Source organism: Balearica regulorum, chromosome 8 (genome assembly GCF_011004875.1).
Source record: "Balearica regulorum gibbericeps isolate bBalReg1 chromosome 8, bBalReg1.pri, whole genome shotgun sequence".
NCBI lineage: Eukaryota > Metazoa > Chordata > Aves > Gruiformes > Gruidae > Balearica > Balearica regulorum.
In genome coordinates this window covers 519,752-543,815 of record NC_046191.1, presented here as the reverse complement: position 1 = coordinate 543,815, position 24,064 = coordinate 519,752, and the positions used below count along the sequence as shown (strand labels likewise).

The following is a 24,064-nucleotide window of genomic DNA, read 5'->3' as shown; positions in this document are numbered from 1 at the left end:
TGGATATAAATAGGAAATGGATTTGCTTCTGACACATGAGTACTGGGAAAAAAGAATGAAGAAAAGCATACAGCTTTTATTGAGGTAGAGCTGATCAAGTAGCAGCTGCTATGGTCTTGGAAGCGGTGTTCCTTCCAAGAAAAAGAAGAGGAGTGCAATCCTGGTCGTCAGCAGGCTGCCTCGGGCTCCGTCTGTACAAGTGCCCGAGGAAAGGTAAAGGTACTTCTCAGTGCTGCGCTCACAGTTCCCTTCCTGCTGTGCTCCTGTGCTGCCCGGCACTGCTGAGACGTGCTGGCCCAGCTGCAGCAGGGCAGGTAAGCAGCAGCTACTCGCACCCCTGCAGAAGGTGTTGCCCTCTGGGATGTGCTGCCCATTGCTGCTGTCCCTTAACCTTGCCCCGGGTCGGAATGATCCGAGTTACTAAGTAAGCGTTATACAAAAACTCTGTCATTCTGACGTGCTGTGCTGGAGAGTGACGGTGTGGACGTGACAGGGCGGTAATCTCCACTGGTAATCCCTTAACCTGCACAGCCGCAGGGCTGACGGTGAACCCATGCTCGGGCTCGTGGTGGGTGCTCTTTGGGAGCACGTGCAAAGAGCAAACGCTCATAAAAACCTCAGGTTACACAATTCACAGATAACTGCGGGAAGCTCAGCTGTGTCTGTCTCACCGAGGGCAATCGCGCTTCCGCTGCGCTTAGTCCTGCTGGCGAGGACCTCAATGCGGAGAACTTCGTAAAGGCTTGCTGAAAGTATTCTGTGGGCGCAGCCCCGGAGCGCGTGGCTGTACTGTGGGTGCTGCGCAAAAGATGCCCCAAAACACGACAGGTTTTCATCATCTGCTTTGCAGAGCACACCCCGTGAAGCTATTGCTGAAACAAATGGTGTCTGTGATTAAACACGTGAAATGTGTGGTCAGACGCTGCTTCATTTCTAGCTCTTAAAATACGTGTCTGAGTTGAAAGGCTTGTGGCTGAACACTTCAGTGAGGAGCTAGGAATATTCTCTTAACCTTTGAATAAAGGCCTAAGATACCTTTTTTTGCAAACCTGTGAAGCGCATAACGTCCAGTCTCATGTAACAGTTCTTAGCGGCCTGTCGAGGAATTGCCCTGTTAGGAAAAAAAGTATTTAGATCTTGAGGCAAAGAACTTAATAAAAAAAATGTAAAAATCTGTTGTAATGGAATAAGTGTAGATTTGATTTACTAGGTAAGAAACATTAGACTGCTTTAAGTCTTTATGCCACTCCATGCTTTCCCTTAAGTATTTTTGTCTCAAATTTTAGAAAGCAGATTTCGGTCAGTATTAGCCATAGGTAATGTCAGCAGGTATTGAAATATCTGGATTTGTACTATTTTTCATTTTTAAACTACAATCAAGTTTAATGTAAAATTTTTATGGCAAACATTACAAAACATATTTAATACATAGCTCTGTTAATTCTTTTCCATATGTTTATGTATCATATAGGGTTATATGTGTGCAACCCCCGCAGCAAGGGGTTGGAACTAGATGATCTTTAAGGTCCCTTCCAACCCAAACCATTCTGTGCTTCTGTGTTCACACACACATTCTGTAAGTTCTTTCTTGGACTCCACACTTAGGAATAAACACTTTTATGTATAAGCTTCCACTAATTTCCATTGAGCCACAGGAAGCGCATGCTTGCCCATTAAGTTTCTAATGCATCCATAATCCTTTGTGGTCTTTCTTACTATCAATAAAATTATCATTGTGAAGTGCAAGATTAGAAAGTTTATGGAAATACTCAGAGAAAATGGACTGTGTCACAGAGAATGTTAGCGCATGAAGATTGATAATGGTATTGGCAATCCAAGCATCCATCTGTCAAGGGCTGGTGGAATTTAAAAATTAAAATACACATTCATTGCACTTTGAATTTTGCTGAAAGGTAGGCAAGGCATATTTTTCTGCAGGCTCTTTGTGAGTTTTAAATGGCTCCACCCTGTCAAGCTACAGAAAGTAGCTAGGTTTGCTGATTTTCCTGTATCAGCTTCAGAATAAAATCTGAAAACCTGGAATGAATGCCCTGTTTGACTGAAGTCACTGGGAGTTTTGCTTTTGGTGTAAGCAGGGGCCAGGATTTTGCCCCTGGCAGCATGCTGATGGAGCAAAGGTTTCTAGAGCCCAGCAGGGATGGGAATCTCTGCAGAGCAGGAGCGGCAGAGCTCCCACTGAGTACCCCGACAGCGAGTGCCGTCACCCTGCCGATGCCTGCCGACCCCTCACTACCCCCCTGCACCTTGCTGCGCAGCCCTGGGGGCGAGCAGGGGGCCAGCAGGCACCGCAAGCACCGCGGCGGCGGAGCACGGAAGCAGTAGCACAGAGAACAGTCAGTCTGTAGTGGATGTAACGTCATTTTCGAGTTAACACAACAGTATTTCTGTCAAAAGAAGGGAGGAGAGAGAGATAGACAGATGAGTATTTGTATGTATCCTTGAATGTATCATCTGAAAAATACTGTATTTAGGCATGAGGTAATTCTTTAGTGCATGTATTGCAGCTATTTATGAAGTGTGCACATGTTTTAGCTATAACAAATTCTAGTCCTTACAACAAGGGCTACCTTGTAGTGTGATCAGATCTTATTAAAATCAAAAGGACTTCAGACTGGACACTTACTACAATAATCTGAGGTGGATGTATATGATATGTGTATATGATTTATCCGTATTGCATTTTACAACTTTAGCTATCTTTCTTTTCCCCAATCGGCTGTTAAGGTAGATGACAACAATTTTCTTATGCAACCAGCTGGGATAAACTTGTCCCAAGGAAACTGAGAGACCCGTGCAAGGCCAGACGGTAAAATTTAACAGCAAGATAATAGTAATAACAGGGTTGCTGGTTTCTGGTGTCCGATTCTGAAAACGAGACCATCGTGGCATCCTGGGCCATGATTTTCCTCCTGTCTGAGTACTAAAGGATGCAAGGCTGAAAATGTCAGGCAGGAAGGACTTTCTAAGAACAGGAGGCATCTGTTGAACCTCGGGAGTGTGATTTTGGTTAAGGCTTACAGCTTCCTAGATGGATGCAGTTTCCATACGGGCCTCTAGATCATTGCCTGGCTCCTGAAATGCAACTGAGGCTGGTACAGTCTCAGATAAAGCCAAGATGAGTGTTTAATGATTTTATTCATGTCAGCTTTCTTTATTTAATTAGTTTTGCTGTGTAGTGTAATAATAGGGCTCATAATGAACATCATCTTAACGATTTCCCTGAATGCTTTGAGAGCATGCTGTAATGAACAGAGATTTAGCCATACTGTATATATTACACTGCAAAAATTGAGAGGAGGATTATTTCAGTAACCTTTTAGGCAGGAAATTGAAATCTGAGAAATTGGGCTCTCAAAAAAGAACACAAGGGAAGGCGGCTGACATAAAAATGAGCAGCTGAAAGGTATCTGTGCCAGAAGGATTTGGGGAACTGGCGAGAGTAAGCTCCGACAGTCACTGGGATCTGCATAGAAACGTTCTTGACTTGGATGGGGAGTTTGTCTGTACTGGAGCTCAGCAGTTCCAGCCTCCTCTCGTTCCTAAATCTCTGATGCAACAGCTTCATTTTCTCCTCTCCGCACATGTGGAAGATTAATCCCCGTGCAAATGCCACTGTACTACTGTGAGAACAAAAATAGCAGTACTATTCTTCTGTACATTTCTTTTAATCCACTGCCACAGAGAAGCCATTGTAAACACATTTCATTATATGGGCTGCAGAGTTCCTTGTACTTTATTTTCATAAAAATGCATTTTCTTTTAACATCCTGTGACATATCTGAATGTCACCAGAATGACATTGAAATGTATAGGAGCAACTTACAGATTCTCAAAGCAAATGATAGATATGGATATGTTCTGATTAAAGGCTCCTGGTGAAGGACATTTAAAACCAGAAATGGGAAAAGAATTTTTCACGTTTCTCTTGTAAGATTGGACATGACAGCTGCACGTTCCAAACATAAAACTGCAATAAAAAATTCTAAAAAATTAATCAAATAAATTTGTACAGCTCAGTATTCTGTAAACATTAGATCTGAAGTCTTTACTCACTGAAAAATGTTGCTTTTGACATTTTAGTGCTACTTGTATCCCTCTCTTCTCTGTTTGCAAACGATCTGCAAACAGGCTCTGCAATTATTATTAATTTTTGTCTTCCCCTCCCCCCTTAGTTTCCATTATTCTGCAACTGCTTCACATACCCTATGGTGTGAATGTTTCAAGAATTCACCTGAAAGGAGTTTTCATGGTGAACAAAGCTGTTGCATTGACTTCGCCGACTGACCGGGTTATCCTCCCGTGCTGCAGTTCCCAGTGCTCTTCCCAGAGCGTCCATACGAATGCATCTTCACCTACACAAATGTTTGCAAAGAAGGAATAAAATATGGTGTAGAAACTGATGACTTCTTTTTGATGTATTTCCATAAAGTAGATGGTACTAGAATATAAAAAATATGCAAGGCATTTATTTCTTTTAAAGCAAATAATTTTATCTCTATCTTGTCCCAGAAGTTTAATGCTCTTGCTTGATAAGGCTGTTGTATTAAAATGCATTTCCTGTGCAGAAGTGACCAGAACAATTTCTTGGGCTTTGGAGTCTGTCCTGGTCCTGTTTGCTTGGTCTGAATGGAAGCAAAGTCTTGTTCTTCAGGCCACAAGGAGTGCCAAAACCTGTTTTGTCAACTCCAGATTTTTTTTCCCTGGCATTTCACTCCCTGCCGTGAGTCATCACCCCCCACCTCACCTCTGCCAGAGCGTCCCTCGTCTTCGAGCGATTTTCCACTAAGCTAATAACTGCCCTTGGAGCTGCTGGATCCCACCTCTGGTCACAGTCACAGTATGGGAGCCTCACCTCTCCTCCCATCACCGTGCCCCCCTTGCTGCTCAGCACCTCTCCTCCCGTCACCGTGCCTCATTGCGCTGCACCTTGCCTCATGCCATCTCAACACACCTCACCTCACCGTCTCACCAGGCCTCCCCTCAGCTCACGTTGTCTCACCGCTCCTCGCCTCCCTGCTCTGTGACTTGCCTCATACCATGCCACCATGTATCTCGCCTGGCTGCTCTGTGCCTCGCCTCTGCTCGCGCTGCCTCTCCTCAGCTTACAGCACCTCGCCTCAGTGCTCTCGTGCCTCGCCTCTGCACGCCTCACCTCACCACTCTTCACCTCACCTTCATGCTCTTTGCTTCGCCTCACCTCGCCTCGCTTCTCCTTTAGCTGTTGAAGGTCATTTCCCTCCTTTCCTCCCTGCAGGCAGCACCGCATCAGCTGAGGGAGTGGGACAGAGGTGCTGCCTGTGGCGTGTGGGGCTGGCACAGCCCGTGGCGTGTGGGGCTGGCGTTGCCTGTGCCATATGGGGCTGGCACAGCCCGTGGCGTGTGGGGCTGGCACAGCCCGTGGCGTGTGGGGCTGGCGCTGCCTGTGCTATATGGGGCTGGCACAGCCCGTGGCGTGTGGGGCAGGCACTGCCCATGGCATGTGGGGCTGGCGCTGCCCGGGTTGTGCGGGGCTGGCGCTGCCTGTGCCATGTGGGGCTGGCACAGCCCCTCGCTGAGCACTGACAACCACCCTGGGATTTCCCCCAGAGACAGCGGGAGCTGCAGCACCAAGCCAGACAGAAAAGGGGGGCTCCCTGGGCCGAGGAGCTACCACAGGCCTGTTTCAGACTATCCCATGATTTTTACCTATCCAGTTTGGCTGTACAGTGCATCCAAGCCTCTAAGTGACAGCAGGCTGAAGCCAAGTCCTTCTGAAGTCCACGTGTGTGTGGAGCAGTTAAGTCACTGCCATGGCGGGTCCCCCACCACGGTCGGGGTACCATCGACGACTCCACACTACCCCGGCTCTCCCTCCAGCTAGCCCAGGCTGAGCAGGCCCAGAGGGGAGAGGTTACGTTTTTACAGCCTGGATCGTAAGGGTTTCTTCCATAAATCTCAAGACTCTTACATAAAAGGACAATATTATTACTGGTTTTATTATCACTCCAGTGAAAACTGAAGTGCTTCTACCCAGATCCTGTGATGCAACAGTGGAAAAGTGAAAAATCAAACACGCATGTGCTGCCTGTGGCGGTGCCCTGTGAAGGCTCCACGCGAGGTGTCCTGTCCCTGCCTGCCTGCCAGCTGCTCTCCACGGCAGCTCCCCGAACCACCGCGAGCGGCCTTCGCAGCAGCGGCTGCAGACGAGGTTTGCTGAGGGCGGGCAAGGGCCCCGCACCGTGCTCCCAGCGTCGCCCTTGTCCCTGGAGGCGAGGCAACGCGGAGGGCTGCCATGCAGTGAGGGGAGGCGGCTGGAGGGTGGGTGGTGCGAGGGCAGGCCCAGCGCTCCCCAGGGCTGGGTCCTTCCAGGCGATGGGCCCCCACGCAGCTCCCTTGCTGCTCTGCCGCCATGCAGGCGGCGCAGGCGGCGTGGAGCGGAGCGTAACGCAGTGCTGCATGCGGGCACGTGGTGGAACGGAGGAGAAGGCCGAGCCTCAGATCCCTGAGGATTGATAGAACTGAGTTCAGCAATATCTGCAGCAGAGGCTGTGTAAATGCTGCGGGAGTGCAAATGCTTGCACAAGCGCTGCGCTGCCGTGGCGGCTGTGACAGCCACCGAGACACCCTGTGTCAGAGCCGGGAACCCCGGGCTGGTCCCACTGCAGGCCCTTCTTTCAGAGCAGCTCCCAAAAACACAGGCTATGAAGACAAAGGCTGATTGATCTTATTTGAAGGTAAAAATCCTAGTACAATTAACAGTCTCCTGCGTGAATGGGTCAGAAAGCGTTCGGAAAGCTCCCCTGCACTAACGAGTCACATCGCGGCCATGACCGCGTTCCTGAGGTAGTCCAGGCTGCCGAGGGGGACGTGTCCCGGCAGGCCTGCTTACCCCAGCGTCCAGCAAGAGGGAGAGGTGGCCAAAGCACTCGCCTTGCTGCACAGCCACAGCTGCATTTTAGACATGCGAAGAAAAACAAACAACACTGAGCTAATAAAAGCAGTGGGAGAGGAGATACCCGCCCGGTGCTGCATTTCCAGCTCCTCCGGTTGCTTGGCAACTGGATGTGGAGGATCAGTTCCCAGGCTGGTGCCTTTTTGCAAATATTTAGTTGAATATCACAGGGCATATTGTCAAAGCAGTTCAAAGTCTTCTGAAATACAACCTTGGTTTTATGTGTAAATCAGTGCAAATAAATGGATGAGCTGGTGCTGTGTCAGGAACTATCATAGGAATGCAAGTTTGTTTACAAGGGGATGCAGCATGTTGAAGATTTTATATGTGTATATTATATTTATGTCTTGTCTTGCCTGAAATTCTTAACTGAGAAAACTAAGAACTTACAAGCAGAACAGCTGCCAAGGTCAATCAACACACTTTAAATATATAAATATATATGTGCATATATTTATACACATATAGGTATATGTATACCAAATAAGTTTAAAAAAAAAAAAGAAAAAAAATAAAAGGAGGAAAAGAAACACATACAGCCCAGCATGAATCCCATAGTTTGCTGGGACAACATTTGTAAAGTGGTTCCATTTGGTAGAAAATACAGGGAAATGGATATGAAAAGGGTAGACAATAAATGAGCAGATCCGTGCTAACCAGATTACTGAGGAGATTCAGTTTGTGTGAGTGAAAAGCAATGTTATTTTGCTGTTAACCAATCCTTCACAGTTCTTAAGCACGGACTCTTACGGAAATGCATCTGTGCACACAGGCTAGATTAATTTTGTCATGGTTTGTTTGCAGGTATGTGCACGCACAGTGCCCAGTTTGCTCAGTTCACCCTTCCAGCTAGGCAGATCATGGGGCTTTTACTACATTGCTGTGACACTAGGTCCGAGATAAAATACCAATAAACAGGAAAATAGATTGAACACGGGGTTTTGTTACATATCTATGTAGATCCTCAGCTGTTTTGCACATGTTCTGCTTGGAATACGAACCAAGCAGCTTGATTGTGTCCTCGTTCATCTCTGGGCAAGTTCCACCTGGGGCAGGAGCAGCAGCAAAACGGCCTCAAGAGTCTCCTCCCTTCTTTGTAAGTCTGTAAGTGGGGACCAGCCCCGCTTCCTCCAGGCCACCTCCTTCATCAGCCATCTGACGGCCAGTTTAGCCAGCTGAGCCGCTGCTGCCTGATGGTGCGTGGAGGGTGAATCTCTGCGGTGGTTCTGTACGTGCCCGCAGAAGGACATGAAGTAAACATACCAAACTCCTGACAGGCACCTCGTTTCCTAGTCTAATTCTGTGGGACTTCCTTGGCATAACAACGTGTGCAAATATTACCAAACTTCAAAAAGTCAGTACTCTCTGATGTGACGACATTTGCACTTCCTACGTAAAATACCCAGATGTTCCAAAGCCATCCCCTATGTTAGGATGCATTTTAACGATACGAGTTGAGATCATCTCTGGCCTCTCCAGACTGGGGACACGTGGCACTCCTTGGGGATCCTCAAAGTGCACTTGGGATTCAGCTTCTTAAAATCCTTTTTCTCTCCAAAATTGGTAGCAAGCTGCCAAACTACCTGCTTCCCACCAGTTTTAGCTATTCAACAGATGAAAGCAAATGTTCCCGTTGAAATGGACAGTGGGTTTTTAAGCAAGCTGATTAGGTACCTTTATTATTTTTTTACAGTTGACAGCACAGACTGTTTTGCTCCGTGCCATTGTTGCATGACATTCCATTTGGCACAGAGTTTATTTTTAGCCAGAGACTATCAAAAGTATTTTTCAGTAGGACTGTCACTGCTCTTGAACAAGGAATCATATTACTGCAAGAACTTTGCTGAAACAAAGAAGATATATTGGACAAATGGGAAATTATAAATCTAGACCAACCCAAACTTGCACTGGTAATTAATGTTGCTTTTTTTAAATGCAATATACCATACATCCATCTGCAAGAAGCAAATGATATTTCAGGAAATAACTCATTGCTAATTTACTCTTGAGTTCAAGGAGAAGGTATTGTATTGTTCTTGGTTTACAAGAAGAATGGCTTAATCCAAATCGCATATACAGACTGTAAGAGAAGACAGAAAGCTAGTAAACTAAATTTCTTTGGGTAATTGTGTGAGATCATAATAACTTAGCTTATTATGTTGATTTAACTCGTACTTCATTAGAAAAACCTTTAAACTTCCAACCTTTCTGCTGTGTGTCTATGCTAAGATTTAAGAAATAAGAGCTAACAAATGCAACCTAAGGTTTAAGTTTTCTCTTGTTCAAGTTAAAAGTATTTCTGATAAGGATTCATACGTATTAGTTGTCTATGAAATCAGTATATATGTGTCTATATTGGTGGCAGCAAGAACAGTTTACTAGCTGTAATATTTTAAACTGTCATACTTTAATAGTATGACTTTAATAATACCTTAATAATATGAAACTGTGTACAATTGGATGTTTAAAAATCAAGAGCTTTGGTTACTGGGACATTATGATTTCAGTTCCTGGCTTTTACATGTTTTGAAGTGTTTTATGAATCAGGGTTTTTTTGTTGTTAGATGAATGGAAGAAGAAAGTTAGTGAATCATATGCTATAATCATAGAACGATTAGAAGATGACCTGCAAATCAAAGAAAAGGAGCTGACAGAACTGAAGCATGTTTTTAGGTAAAATATTCGGGAAATCTGCTTATTAATGTCTTTCAAATGAGAATTTGCTATTAAACAGCATTTTCAGTTTCAGGTGTTTTCTCATGGAAGGAGTTTCTCATGTACGGAATGCATGTTCTTTAATGTCTATTTTTGGGAATATGTCATTACAGTTCTGGGCCAGAGTCCCACAGCATACTACCAAAATTAGTGGCTGTTAGTTACTAATGCCAATATTTTATAACAAACACCTATATACTTTTGTAAGTTAATTAGCTTTAATGGGATGTCTAATTTTGATGTGTACTTTTCAGTTTTGCTAATGTGTTTCTTCGGACAGGACTGTTGCTGAAGTAACAAATTTTAAATGAACATAAAAGCACTTCTGAAAGCGGATTTCAAATTCATGATTGTAATTGCTTTCTCGGGACAGCACATGCTAACGACCAAGTTCATCCAACCAAGTAACACACTTACATGTTCGTTATCTGAAAGTGCAAATCCAGAAAACACCCAGCTCATTGACTGTGAATAAATTAAGAAAATGATCAGGTAAATAATTTCCGACATCAGAACCACTTGAAAAAATTCTAATCAGGGGATTCTAATCAGAAATAAATCACAAGCTCAAAAAAGCCAAACTGGTCATATAAATTATTCATCGTGCTCACTTTCAGCTCGCATAATTATCACTGTTTGAGCCTGTTAAGTGAAAGATGACATTGGGCTTTCGCTGCGATATGCTGGCCACTTTGGCTGTGATCCAGTAAGGTACTTCCCTTCTTGCCTCATTTTAAGCATGTTTAGTAAATCAGTAAAACTAATTACCTTAACAAATTGCAGCCAAAGTACTCTTTATTCTAGATAAGCAAGACAACTGAGTATATGGTGAAAGTGCTTAATTCCTGCATTAGGCATAGGAATAAAGACAAAATTAACTTCAAGATTAGCAGAGCTTTGGCAGTTCAGCTTATCGGTCTATCTTACTGTCCCATGTAAGTCTCGACAAGATGTCAAGATGTCAGCCAAACTCTTCTTCTTAGATAAGGAGCAGTGGTCTTTTCCATGGAAGGAGTGGGAATTAGTTATACAGGTTACACTGCATTTTTTTTTTATTTTTTTTTTTTTAGTCAGGCTTGAGGAAATAGCCAATGATTTCATTTCCAAAAGCTGCCTTCACCCCTGGGTAATGAAATCAGTCAGGTTTTGTGATTGTCTACATTCCAAATATGGCCTGTGTAAAAAAAATCAATCATCTTGACTATATGAACAACTTCTCTACAGCAGCAGTGATTATTTTTGGAAGACTTCTGAAGTAGCAGAGGAATTGATAGGGTTTTTCCCATTGTTAAGACAAATCCATTTATTTAAAAAATTTAGGACTGAGAAACCAGATGGTTGTTGGAAGGTAAGGCAAAGAAGGTAGTTTGCCTGATGGAAATGAAATAAGCAGCTGTTAAAGTCCCTGCTCTGGAAGATTTGGGACATAAATAGGACAACAGTGACAAAGCTGAGCAGAGGAAAGAGCTGTCAGCATCCCCATTACGCTCAGGGAACGCATGTACAGGGCAAGGGGTAAATCGTCCAGTGCCATGAACAAAACCCAACAGCTGCAATAGCGAAGAGGAAATTTATAAGTAGCGCGGCACCTGTCGCTCCTTGGATAAAAGCTGTCCCTATTCTGTTCCAATATCTCAGAGCTGCTAGTGCAACGGTTCCTAAAAACACTGCCCTAAATATAAAAAGTCAGAATTTCATTTCCCTAAAACATGCCATTATGTCTTCAGAAAGGAATTGGGAGGACACCTAGCAAAACCGGGCCCTGAGTGTAGTCATTTGAGCTAGTTTTCATTTTCAGCATAGGCCTTTTAATCGCAGCTTTTAATATATAGAACTTTCCTTGCAATATTTTCCTACAAAAACATTAAAATTTCACCAGTTTATAAGTACTCAAATTATATTAAAATTGAATATCATTAAGAAAACAAACTGAAACTTATTATTATTCAAACTGGGAGAAGAGGAAAATTTAAGGATATAGCTAAAATGGTAAAACCTGGATTCTTAGCCACACATTAAGTGCTAGGAATATGAATTTTTCATGTAATTCTAAAGAGAAAAATTGAAGCAGAAGACACGACTGTATAGCACGATAATATTCTGTGATTTTGAGACTTGCAGAATTCATCCTTCAAACAAAGCCATCCACTCCCCCACGCAGTCACGGCAGCGCATCCATGGGCTCAGTTGTACCTCCGTGCGTACCCGGCACGGCACAGCGAAGACAAGTTAACTAACTGAGACGACTTGTTTCCCAGGACATAGAGTTTATTTTTCCCCTCAGTTGCCCCTAAAGGAAAACCTGAAGAATAGATGAGCCTGATATTGCTGTCATTAATCACAGTATGTCAGAGAAGAATTGCATGAAGATAAAACACATTTGTAGAATGAGATTTTATTCTTACTGAGCAAAACGTTTTCCATATTAGAAAAATGGAAGTGGCAGATGAAGGGCTGTCACCAAACCAAGGTAAATGTGACTATAATGTGTGAAAAAAACGCTCCATACAGAAGCAGTTTATGTTTAGGACATAAAGAAATGAGCTTCCTTAACACGTGATACCCATCTTCTAAGGAACGCGTATGAAAATCTAGACTGATGTAAGAATTAATCTGCTGAAGCACACAGTTTTGGCAAAATAAGTCCATTTTTTGCATTTATCAATAAATAGTATATTCTATTTTTATCAGGCCCATATCCTTTTCAAATGGCGCACTGTTCCTGAACATTCTAAAACACTCGATATTGAAAGCAGGCAGTCCGGAGCTTCCATCAGAGTGGTGTTTCTGACAGAAGAAGATTTTTCCAAAAAGCTAGTTTTCATGAGAAAAAAAAATGTCAAAATTTCTCAGAAGGAAAATATTTAATTTTTACATATTTAATATTTAATTACAATTTCCTTTCATTTGAGCTAGAATCGCTAAATTATTTACTTACCAGCACAATACTTTGTACGCCTGAGACTCACACCACCGTTTTCTTCCGTGGACGGGCATTCGTGGATGCGCGGTCCTGTCTGCCCGCTCCCTCCGTGGCCGCAGGGACTGTGGCGCTGGATGCCGCAGCACAGAGAGGTGCCGTCCCGGAGCCTGACCTCTAAAGAACACGCTCAGAGTCCAGACTCCAGCTTCCATGGGCTATACTCTGTCACTCTGCGCTGTAATAGCTCTCAAAACACTCCACTAAACTGGAAAAGTAACTTTCTGGAAGTTAAAATGGTTTCTTTCAAAACAAACCCCAGAAAAATGCAGTGGTTTAACATTTCCAAATTAATTTTGTCACACTTCAGAAAAAGAATATGAAAGCACAGGTTTTATACCTGGGTTAGAATGATAACGCACATTGAACAGGCAGGATTTCTTTTAGGATACACAACTAAGAGAACAGAAGCAACAGTCTCTGGCTTTCTCCGCATTTTAAATTCTATTTAAAGAATAAATTATTGAAACATCTACTGAAGAAAAAGGCCTAAGTGTCACCTTGCTTAACAAAGGTCATCTTGCTAAGGGGAGCTTCACATAGGTTTCTCTTTTAAAAGGAGAGAGAAGCATTAAAACCTTATTTTTAATTGGAACTGTGTTAAATATGTTTGACGGTGCTGCTCACTCGGGATGGATTTATAGATATACAAATCTAAGTGATCACGGGTATACTGATACTGAATGAAAAAACACCCACACTCCTACTGACTGACTGAAATCCTCATTCTCCACAACAATATTAATTGCTATGTGTATGTAACTTTCAACAAGTGTAATTACTTAGGACGTTCGGCAGAGCAGTAACAAGCCAATCTGCGCTGAAGGAAAACCGTGAGACTTGACAACAAAAGCTAAAATGTTCACGTATGGCAATCATTTAACAATCTGTAAGTAAAAATGGAGTGATCGTTTTCCTTCGCACTTTTCAGAGGCTCTCTTCACTGTGTAAAAAATAAACGTGACACTGGAGGCGTGCGGGAGTTTGTCAAGCAAAGCTATAACATACGTGTAGGTAGGACCTACAGCCGGCAGTACGTATAGCTCTAGCTACGGGGAGGTTACCTCGCTCTGACAATATAATTGTTCATTAACTATCGAAATAAAGATGTCCAGTCACATTGTCCACAATCTTATACAAAGATACCATTCATGTTTCTTTGTAAAACGGGAAGCATCTTTAGGTTACTATCCATCCCCTTTACTGCCAGCTTTTCTAGCTTTATTTCATGAAGTACTTTATTTTTGAGCTTTGACCGGAGTTCTGTGACAGGAAAAGGAGAATGGAAATTAATGAATTATAAAATTACATAGGTTGTAACTTTTTTTTTTTTTTTCTAAAAAAGAATAGAGCATCAAATACAAATGCTGAATGTCTCTTTTAGTGAGTCAGACTTGGTACGGGTCCTATTTATGGGTCCTAGAAATGTATTAATAATAATTACTTCATCCTTGTGTGGCCTAGAAAGCACTATGAAATCATCAAGCTATATAAAAATGTAACACTGTACCAAAAATGGGGAAGAAAATTAAACATTAAATTGAGCTTCATTTTGTCAGTGTCACAATACGTAAGTGACATTTAGTCGTCTGAGAATTTCAAGTGCAAACATGCCTTTCCTTAGTAGGATGTGAGTACAAACTGTAATATTTTAATTGTTTATATCAAAACCAGAAATACTTGACTACAAGTTAATGGGAAGTGAAAATGAGGATCTATAAGTTATTATAAAATTCTAGTTTAATTTATCACATTCCAGTGCAATAAGCCAAAGCAGAAAAACAGCGCTACGAAATCGCACCAGTGTGCTGAGAGTTGCAGGGTCCGCGTTCCGCCTGATGCCGTGAAGCGACGGCAGTAGTGGGTGTTCTGAGCGAGGGGAGAGCCCCGTCCCGGCGCGGCTTTGCCCCTGCCTCGCTCCAGCCCCTCTCCTCTCAGATCTCAGACGCTCGCAGGTCAGCTCTGGACTTTGTGTGCCATTTGAACCGCAAATCTGCAGCCAGAAATGTCACCGCTGCAAAGACTACTTCATTCCTCAACATGCTTTAGAAACATTTTTCCTTCAATCATTGCCAAATTTTGTCTGAGCTTTGGTTACCTTCCTTCCGTATATGTGCTTCCGTATAAAAGTTTCCGTGTATTGACCCACGTATAGTGTTTCTATGATCTCATTTGGGGAACATAAGCTTACTTTCTGAAAAGCTTTTTCTGGTTATTCTTTTTACTTAGCTTTTTTGCCTCTAGTTCTGTGCATGTCCTGCTCATCGTTTTAGAACAAATGCACAGATTTTAAAAATATTTCTTAGTTATTATTGCATCAGTAAAGAAATTGGTTTTGTATTGGTTGTTTATATTTCTAAAGAGACTTTCCTCTTTTTTTTGGTCTAATTTAGCTGAATTTAGAATGTATATACCATGACTGAACAGCAGGATTGTTCAGAAAACAATACATCTGGACTACTCCCTTGATATCAGTGAAGTATTTCTAGATTTACAGAGTGTAAACTGGTATAAATTTAGCCCTGTGTCTCAAAAAATTATGTTGAGATTTCTTTTTTAAATTTTTTTACAAATGAAAGAAACTGTACTAAAGTATAAAAACAGTAATCATCTGTAAAATCTCTTTTTTCAGCTCTGATGAAGCCTTCTGCAAAGTCAATTTAAATTACCGCACAGAAAATGGGCTCTCTCTTCTTCATTTATGCTGCGTATGTGGGGGTATGTACTTGAAATATGATGTTCTGTAAACATTTTCTTTACATGACTACTGATTTGTTCTGTCTAATATCTGTCAGGAAGAATACATTTTCAGTGAATTTCTTTCTGTGTTGTCCTCGTTGACAGTTGGACAAGCATCTATAAGCATTACTCCAAACCCTATTGCCAAGGGGGCTGGATCAAGCTAGACTGAACCCCATTGTAGCTGATTCTTCGGTCCAAGAAAAGTTTTGGTTAATAATGTAGGATGTTTTACTACAGGTGTTCAACTAATTCAAAATTACTTGCTATATGTATGAATTAATCGCCCCATACTCATCATATAGTATTGCTCTACATTTCTGTACATGGCATAGACTTCAGGCTAGGGAGCTAGTTTTAGCAGTTCTTTGCCTTACATACAACATCTATTTTTCTAGTATAATGAAAATACCTGTATTTTATTTCATGATGATTAAAAGAAGAACTCAAATGCTTCAGTGAAAAATATCAGCTGCTAGGATTCTTGTAGAGAGCAAATCAGAGTACGCAAGAAAAGAGTGCAAGATGTCTTCTGGGGTGTTCATAAATAATGGTGGAATTTTCCAGTCTGATCCACATTGCTGCTCTGTTATCCACATAATGAGTCATTAGTTACTGCACACACTTTGCACTTGTTACACGATTTTCAGCAGAAATTGGCTGAGAGAGGCAAAGCGAATTTTACCCTAAGGCTTCAGCTCTGCAAAGTACTTACTAATATCATGCATAAACGATTTGCTCAATCTTAGTTAGATGCTGTCATGAAGGAGGACCTGATCCTGCACCACTGAAAACTGAGTGGATCTTTACTGTGAATTTCAGAGTGCAAAATCATATCCAAAGATGACATCAGTACCTGGTAACATTAGAGCGATTGATGGGATTGCAGAGAGGAAGTTTAAGAAAACATACACTGTTAATTAATTAGGTGCAGTATGTGAACACTTGAAGGAGGCAGAGAAGCTATTAGATCCAAGATTGTCCTTGATTACTGTCATAAGTATTCAGAAGGCAGATACATTTTTTTAGATCATCACTGTGCATCGGAAAGGTAACAGTAAAGCTACTTGCCCATGCTGACATTCATTAACATCCCTCAGAACTACTGTCCTGCAATGGTGTGTGTAGAGAAGGAGAGCAGTGCTTCCGTTCCGAAAGGACAAAGGAGTTAAGTGTCTGAGAAACCAGGGATTCTGGAAGCATCTGCTAGTTTATGTTCTTTGCACCATGGTCTGGATGTTAAAAGAGGAGTTTGCTTCTTTAAGTTCAACTACCCTTAACAAATCCTTATAAAAGTGTGAACAAACAGTAAGCCAGTACGTGGCCAGATCTGCAGCCGTCCCAGTGGATAAGGAGGTGGTGCCTAACTCCATTTGGAGGTTTCACGAGATATATTTTATGGCTTGCCTCAGGTCAGCAGATGAGCTACCTATTTCTCTTTGCTTTTAAGCTCACACGGAAATTTCTTACTCTATCTGCACGCTCTTTTCTGTAAATGATATTTTTTTCCAATTTTCATCCTAAAGGTAACAAATCACATATTAGAACTCTTATGCTAAAAGGACTGCGCCCTTCCAGATTAACAAGGAATGGATTTACAGCTCTGCACTTGGCAGCTTATAAGGTAAATTATTTTGAATAGAATTGATTGAAAGAAATCAGAACTGAGCAGCTTGTTTGTCTGAACTATCTAGTTGAACTCTAGTTGCTGTTCCTGGTGACAATTACAGAGCCCTGGGAGCGGCAGTGAGGGACTCTGGAGCACAGGTGGTTTTTCCATCAGTCCTCCCGATCAAAGGGAAGGGGTACGAAAGGGCCCATCAAATCTGGCGAGTCAACAAACAGTCACAGGGCTGGTGCCACAGTCAGGGGTGCAGCTACTTAGACCGTGGGACTCGCTTTGAGAAACCTGGTCTGCTGGGGGCCGATGGGGTCCATCTGTCAGAGAAGGGGGAGGGCATCTTTGGTCATGGGCTTGCCAAGCTGGTGAAGAGGGCTTTAAACTAACATTGCCAGGGGAGGGGAACCTCAAGCCATCCCACTCCAACCAGTTTGATACCAGCGCCAGCAATAGATGTGCAGAGCCTGGAGAAGGATCACAGGTCAGCAGGAGAACACCTGAAGTGCAGCACAGAGGAACTCCAGCCACTCCAACCAGTCAGTCAGCTTCATCAGGGCCCAACTGGAATGCCCCTAGGGAAATGCATGTAACATGGGGAACAAACAGAGGAGTTGGAGACAGACACCTGCAGGGCTGTGACCTCACTGGCATCATGGAGACGTGGTGGGATGGCTCCTATGGAGTGTTGGGATGGAAGGGTACAGGCTCTTTAGGAAGGACAGGCAGGGGAGACAAGGAGGGGGTGTCACCTCTACGTCACTGACCAGCTGGAGGACCTGGAGCTCCCCTTGGGCTGGGTGAGGAGCTGACCGAGAGCTTATGGGTCAGGATTAAAGGGAGGGCAGGGACCAGTGACACTATAGTGGGGGTCTGCTACAGGCCACCTGACCAGGAAGACTGAGCGGATGAGGCGCTCTATAGACAAGTAGAAGCAGCCTCACGTTCACAAGCCCTGGTGCTCATGGGGGACTTTAACCACCCCAATACCTGTTGGAGGGACAACACAGCAGGGCATGAGAAATCCAGGAGGTTCCTGGAATGTGTTAATGATAACTTCCTCCTCCAAGGGATAGAGAAGCCAAGGAGGAGAGGTGCCATGCTGGACAAGGAGGTGCTGGTGGGGAATGTGAAGCTCAAGGGCAGCCTTGGCTGCAGTGACCATGAAATGGTGGAGTTCGAGATCCTCAGGGCAGCAAGGAAGGTGCACAGCAAGCTCACTGCCCTGGACTTCAGGAGAGCAGACCTTGGCCTCTCCAGGGACCTGCTTGGTAGAATACCATGGGACAAAGCTCTAGAGGGAAGAGGGGCCCGAGAAATCTGGTTAGTACTCAAGGATCACTTCCTCCAAGCTCAGGAGCAATGCATCCCAACAAAGAGGAAGTCAGACAGAAACTCCAGGAGGCCCGTATGGATGAACAAGGAGCTCCTGGGCAAACGCAAACACAAAAAGGAAGCCTACAGAGGGTGGAAGCAAGGGCAGGCAGCCTGGGAGGAATACAGAGAAACTGTCTGAGCAGCCAGGGATCAGGTTAGGAAAGCCAAAGCCCTGATAGAATTAAATCTGGCCAGGGATGTCAAGGGCAACAAGAAAAGTTTCTATAGGTATGTCAGTGATAAAAGGAAGATTAGGGAAAATGCAGGCCCTCTCTGGAAGGAAATGGGAAACCTAGTTACCCGGGATATGGAGAAGGCTGAGGTACTCAATGATTTTTTTGCCTCAGTCTTCGCTGGCAAGTGCTCTAGCCACATTGCCCAAGTTGCAGAAGGCAAAGGCAGGGACAGAATGAAGAACCACCCACTGTAGGAGAAGATCAAGTTTGAGATCGTCTAAGGAACCTGAAGGTGCACAAGTCCATGGGGCCTGATAAGATGCATCCACGGGTCTTGAGGGAACTGGCGGATGAAGTGGCCAGGCTACTCTCCATCATATTTGAGAAGTCCTGGCAGTCCAGCGAAGTTCCCACCGACTGGAAGAGGGGGAACATAACCCCCATTTTTAAGAAGGGAAAAAAGGAAGACCCAGGGAACTACAGGCCGGTCAGTCTCACCTCCGTGCCTGGCAAGATCATGGAGCAGACCCTCCTGAAGACCATGCTCAGGCACATGGAAAGTAATGAGGTGATTGGTGACAGGCAACACGGCTTCACTAAGGGCAAATCGTGCCTGACAAATTTGGTGGTCATCTACAATAGGGTTACAGCGTTAGTGAATATAGGAAGAGCAACTGACATCATCTACTTGGACTGGTGTAAGGCATTTGACACTGTCCCACATGACATCCTTGTCTCTAAATTGGAGAGACATGGATTCGATGGATGGACCACTCGGTGGGTAAGGAATTGGCTGGATGGTCGCACTGAAAGAGTTGTGGTCAACGGCTCAATGTCCAAGTGGAGACCAGTGATGAGTGTTTAACATCTTTGTGAGCAACATGGACAGTGGGATCGAGTGCACCCTCAGCAAGTTTGCTGACGACACCAAGCTGTGTGCTGCAGTTGACATGCTGGAGGGAAGGGATGCCATCCAGAGGGACTTTGACAGGTCGCTTAAGAGATGGGCCTGTGTAAACTGCATGAAGTTCAACAAGGCCAAGTGCAAGGTCCTGCACATGGGTTGGGGCAACCCCAACCTACAGGCTAGGGAGAGAATGTATTGAGAGCAGCCCTGAGGAGAAGGACTTGAGGGTGTTGGGGGATGAGAACCTCAACATGCTGGTTGAGCTACCCCAATGTAGCAATGGTTTAGCTGTCATAGAGGTGGGTAGGAGTGCAAAGAAAGAAGAGATGCAAGCAGCAGCTTTTGTAATTTTGTCTGAAGATGGGAAGAAAGACACCGCCCTATTTCCAATATTTGCAATGGACAAGCTGAGCCAATTTCCTGCTCCAAGTGCTGGATTTCATAAATCTGGTCACTGGAACACTGAACTTGCCCCAGATGTGTGGTCATTAAATAGGCTGAAGACTCAATCGTGGAGCCGGATACCTAAAAGTTCTGATATGCTGTGGATGCTGTGGATGCCTTATGCTCTGCAGCTCCCTGTCTTAACTGTATGTCTGCACCATAAGCTACCTTCCTCTCCTAGTTACTATAATACGAGCACTTGCTATATCTTGCATTATGTCTCGTAATTCCTTTGTTAGTTTAATTTTACAACGACTGGTACCAATCAGATATGCAAGCTATATAATTACGACAATATTAAAATCTTATACATCATGGAATGAAGCGATGGTTTACAGCAATCATAAAAGAAACTTTCCCCATGCGCAATGTTGCATAATTAGCCAAATGTCTAGAAGAATTTCTCTGCCTTTCTTTAATGTCAATCTCAGTGAATGGTTTCCAATTAATAATTTAGTTGAAAACTAAAACTCTTTGTTTAATAGAACTTTTATAACAGATTTCTAAGATGTTTTCATTACTTGGGAATAGTTTTCATTTTGCTATCAAATCTTGGTTTGTCTGTTTTCTCTGCACTGTAAAGTTGATAAATCTCTCACATCCACTTAGGCACAAAACTATATCAGCAACTTATTTAATCACTCCAGTCATGTGATGCAATATCCAATATCTTTTTCAGGGTGCACAAAGCTAAGCAAACTAGTGTGAATTTTGGGATGTAAAATAAAATGCAATATAACATTTCTTCTGTAAGTGGCATTTTAAGACTTTAAGATTTGCCATGAGTTACGCAATTACAGTTTTTGTTGTATTATGGTTCTTTTCTAAGTAAAATATAAAGGAGCCTAGAGATACCACGAAAACAATAAAGCAATATATATTGAGACAGGGCAACTTCTTGTGAAACTCCTTGACTTCTTATCTATACCCTGAATATTTGTGACATTTCATAACAGTAAAACAGAACTAAGAAAACTGGCCTGACTCACTAATTAGAACAGAACATCTCAAGATAATTCAAACTCAGCCTGTCTTCCCAGGCTGCGTAATATCCAGTCCATTATGCAACCCAGTACCATGCTTCAAGGTCTAAAACTATTTGATAGGAAAAGTGATATAAACTTTTACTGTCCATCATTATCAAAGAAAAAATCCTAATATTTCCTGGAAACAGAAAAACTATTTCAGCATGAACACATGTTGTGCTTTCACAGGCATATTGTAACTGCTGCTTCTCTGCCATTGATTCATTCTTACCCTTCCTTTAGTGTCTGCTTCGAAGAGGTAGAGAACAATGAGGAAGTTTGGAGATTTAGCATCTCTTTTGCCCTTGTGTTGTGTGCATTTCTGCTCAGGGAGCACTGAAAACGGACTGGAGAAGGCTCAGCTCTGGGCGATGGTGCTGGTGATGGATGGAAGGCAGATCCCCAAGAACTGAAAACCACAATAGCTCTGGCTGGTGCAGTTAGAACGGGTGACAGTGAGACAGACGGCCTGGTTTCTCCTGCGAATTCTGCCACTGCCCCCAGACAAATTGTGTTTAACTTCTCTATTTGTAAAGAAGAATTTATTAATAGTCGTATTGCCTGGCATTATGACTCTTACTGTGTTTCTCACGTTTATTTTTATTACTATCATTTCATAGTGCCCATTGCTGTTGCTATACCTGGAAGAAGTCACAGCAAAAATTGTGTGCATGACAGGAAAGAAGTGACATGACATGAAAAATAAGCTCACAGATCAGAATTTGGCATACATGATGTGTATATATATATATCTATATCTATCTCCTGGGGACTCCTCGGGTGCCCTTCTGTGTTAGGTACTGTAATGTTCTGGCATTTAAAACAGTTTGTGTGAGCACTTAATAATGGCTTGGAGACTGAGAGATCTTTAAAGACATGATAAAATCAGAATAGAGACCGCTTTTAAAGATACAGGCTCCAGTACAGCAGAAGAGAGACTTTGGGTGCCCAGGACAAGTCTTCACTCCACTCCCCTCCTTGCACTCTTGTGCTCCTGGGGTCACGGCCAGTCCCTTTGCTTGAAACGCAGCAGTGCAACAGCTGGGGAGGCCTGATATACCCAGTTCTCTTTGGCTCCCTCCCTGGAATTGTTAGAGCTGTGTCCCAGAAATAATATGTTTTAAATGCGTGCCTTTTAGGACAACGCAGAACTGTTAACGGCACTGCTGCATGGTGGAGCTGACATTCAGCAAGTCGGGTATGGAGCTTTGACAGCCCTTCACATTGCCACAATCACCGGTCATCATAAGGTACGTTTCTCCTTTTCTGTACAGGAAATGGCAGAAATGAGTACTAATATTAATAGGTCATTTTATTTTAGATGGATGCCATTCAAAACAATTTTTTGTACATTTTCAGAAAGCCACATCTGTGCATATATTTTTACATTGAGCAAACATGCACAAAGGACATACATCTGTTTGCACATTTCTTACCTTTAAAGTCTTGGCAATAAATGGCACTGTTTTCTAAATATCAGAAGTGTTAACTGATAGATACGTGATGAAACACGCTCACTCATACACGTTAGGATTTCTGAAGCTGGATATGGAGTGAGGCTTCCTGTCTTTCTGAGCGTGAAGGAAGCACAATAATTATTCCCTCTTCTAGGTGTCATGGGCTCTGCTTCACAGCTCTGCGATTCTCACTTCAGGAAGGGACAGAGATTCTCAGTTTAGAGCTATTTTATACTTCGGATTAGTGCAGAGAAAACTGTTGTCAGGGTGAGTCTAGTGTGAATCTCAAACATCCATGTCGATAAGTCTCCTGTGGGTTGGAGATGTGTCACTATGGGGAGCAGAGGAAGGAAGAGAGGGGTGGGATTCCCTAGGTGCCTGTAATCGAGCCGTTCCCTTTCTAGCCACGCTGTCAGTCACGAGTCTGTTTTCTTATCATTTACCACCTCAGTTCAGTCATTTCACACATCATCTCATTTCTGTCACCCTGGCAACAGCTCATTCAGTGTAATTTATTTATTTTTTTAATCTCTTAAAGTACTGGGTGTGCAAAATCACCTTGGTAATGAAGGGTTTATGACTGTAAATGTACTCATGAATTCAGGTACGTTGCTTTTCATCTCCTTTGGGTCCATTAAGCAAGCAAAGATTTTGTCCTCCGCTTCAGCAAGAGTTTTAACTTATACAGAGTGCTGGACTAATTTATGGAGACAGAAACATCAGAATTCTTTAAAGAGAGATAATCAGCAAGAAATGCAAGAAAAAATAATAAATACAAAGGAAATATAGGTGATATTAATACTTGCCTTTACGCTGTGAATTTAGTTGTGCATCTTAGACTCACTTCCAGTGTAAGAGCGTGGCTGGATGACGGAACAAAGCGTGCACCGTTTTCAGCAGAAACAAGAACCTCGATGTACGCACACGGCAAGAGCGAGCCCGTGTCTTACGACCCCCAGGTCGGAGCAGTCCCTGAGCCTGTTGGTGTAAATAAAGCCATCTCTGGCACCCACCTTGCACACGCACCCGATTTACTACGCATATATATAGCAATAGTTACATAGTTATATATTGACAGCCAGCTCTTCTGCTACATATAGAAACATATAGCAATAGTTACATAGTTATATATTGACAGCAGTTCTTTGTTACATATAGAAACATATAGCAACAGTTACATAGTTATATATTGAAAGCCAGCTCTTTGCTACATATAGAAACATATAGCAACAGTTACATAGTTATATATTGAAAGCCAGCTCTTTGTTACATATAGAAACAGTTCCATATAGCAATAGTTACATAGTTATATATTGACAGCCAGCTCTTTGTTACATATAGAAACAGTTCCATATAGCAATAGTTACATAGTTATATATTGAAAGCCAGCTCTTTGCTACATATCGAAACAGTTAGGTATAGCAATAGTTACATAGTTATATATTGAAAGCATCTCTGTTACATATAGAAACAGTTCCATATAGAAATAGTTACATAGTTATATAGTGAAAGCATCTCTGCTACATATCGAAACAGTTCCATATAGCAATAGTTACATAGTTATATATTGAAAGCATCTCTTTGTTACATATAGAAACAGTTCCATATAGCAATAGTTACATAGTTATATATTGAAAGCATCTCTTTGTTACATATAGAAACAGTTCCATATAG

The 24,064-nt window shown here is 42.9% G+C and overlaps 1 protein-coding gene across 3 annotated transcripts in view; it reads left to right on the top strand.

Moving 5' to 3' along the window:
- The first annotated feature begins 8,741 nt into the window (after window positions 1–8,741).
- TNNI3K (TNNI3 interacting kinase) overlaps window positions 8,742–24,064 on the top strand; it is a 98,347-nt gene continuing 83,024 nt past the window's right edge. For 2 of the 3 annotated variants that reach the window (XM_075759101.1, XM_075759100.1), the window contains exons 1-5: window positions 8,754–8,862; window positions 9,517–9,625; window positions 15,280–15,365; window positions 16,913–17,010; window positions 22,073–22,183. In XM_075759101.1, coding sequence (XP_075615216.1) covers window positions 8,823–8,862; window positions 9,517–9,625; window positions 15,280–15,365; window positions 16,913–17,010; window positions 22,073–22,183 — 444 coding nt within the window. In that variant the 5' untranslated portion in view covers window positions 8,754–8,822. Of the gene's footprint in view, window positions 8,863–9,516; window positions 9,626–15,279; window positions 15,366–16,912; window positions 17,011–22,072; window positions 22,184–24,064 lie in introns of all 3 variants that reach the window. The other variant, XM_075759102.1, reaches the window with a different exon arrangement.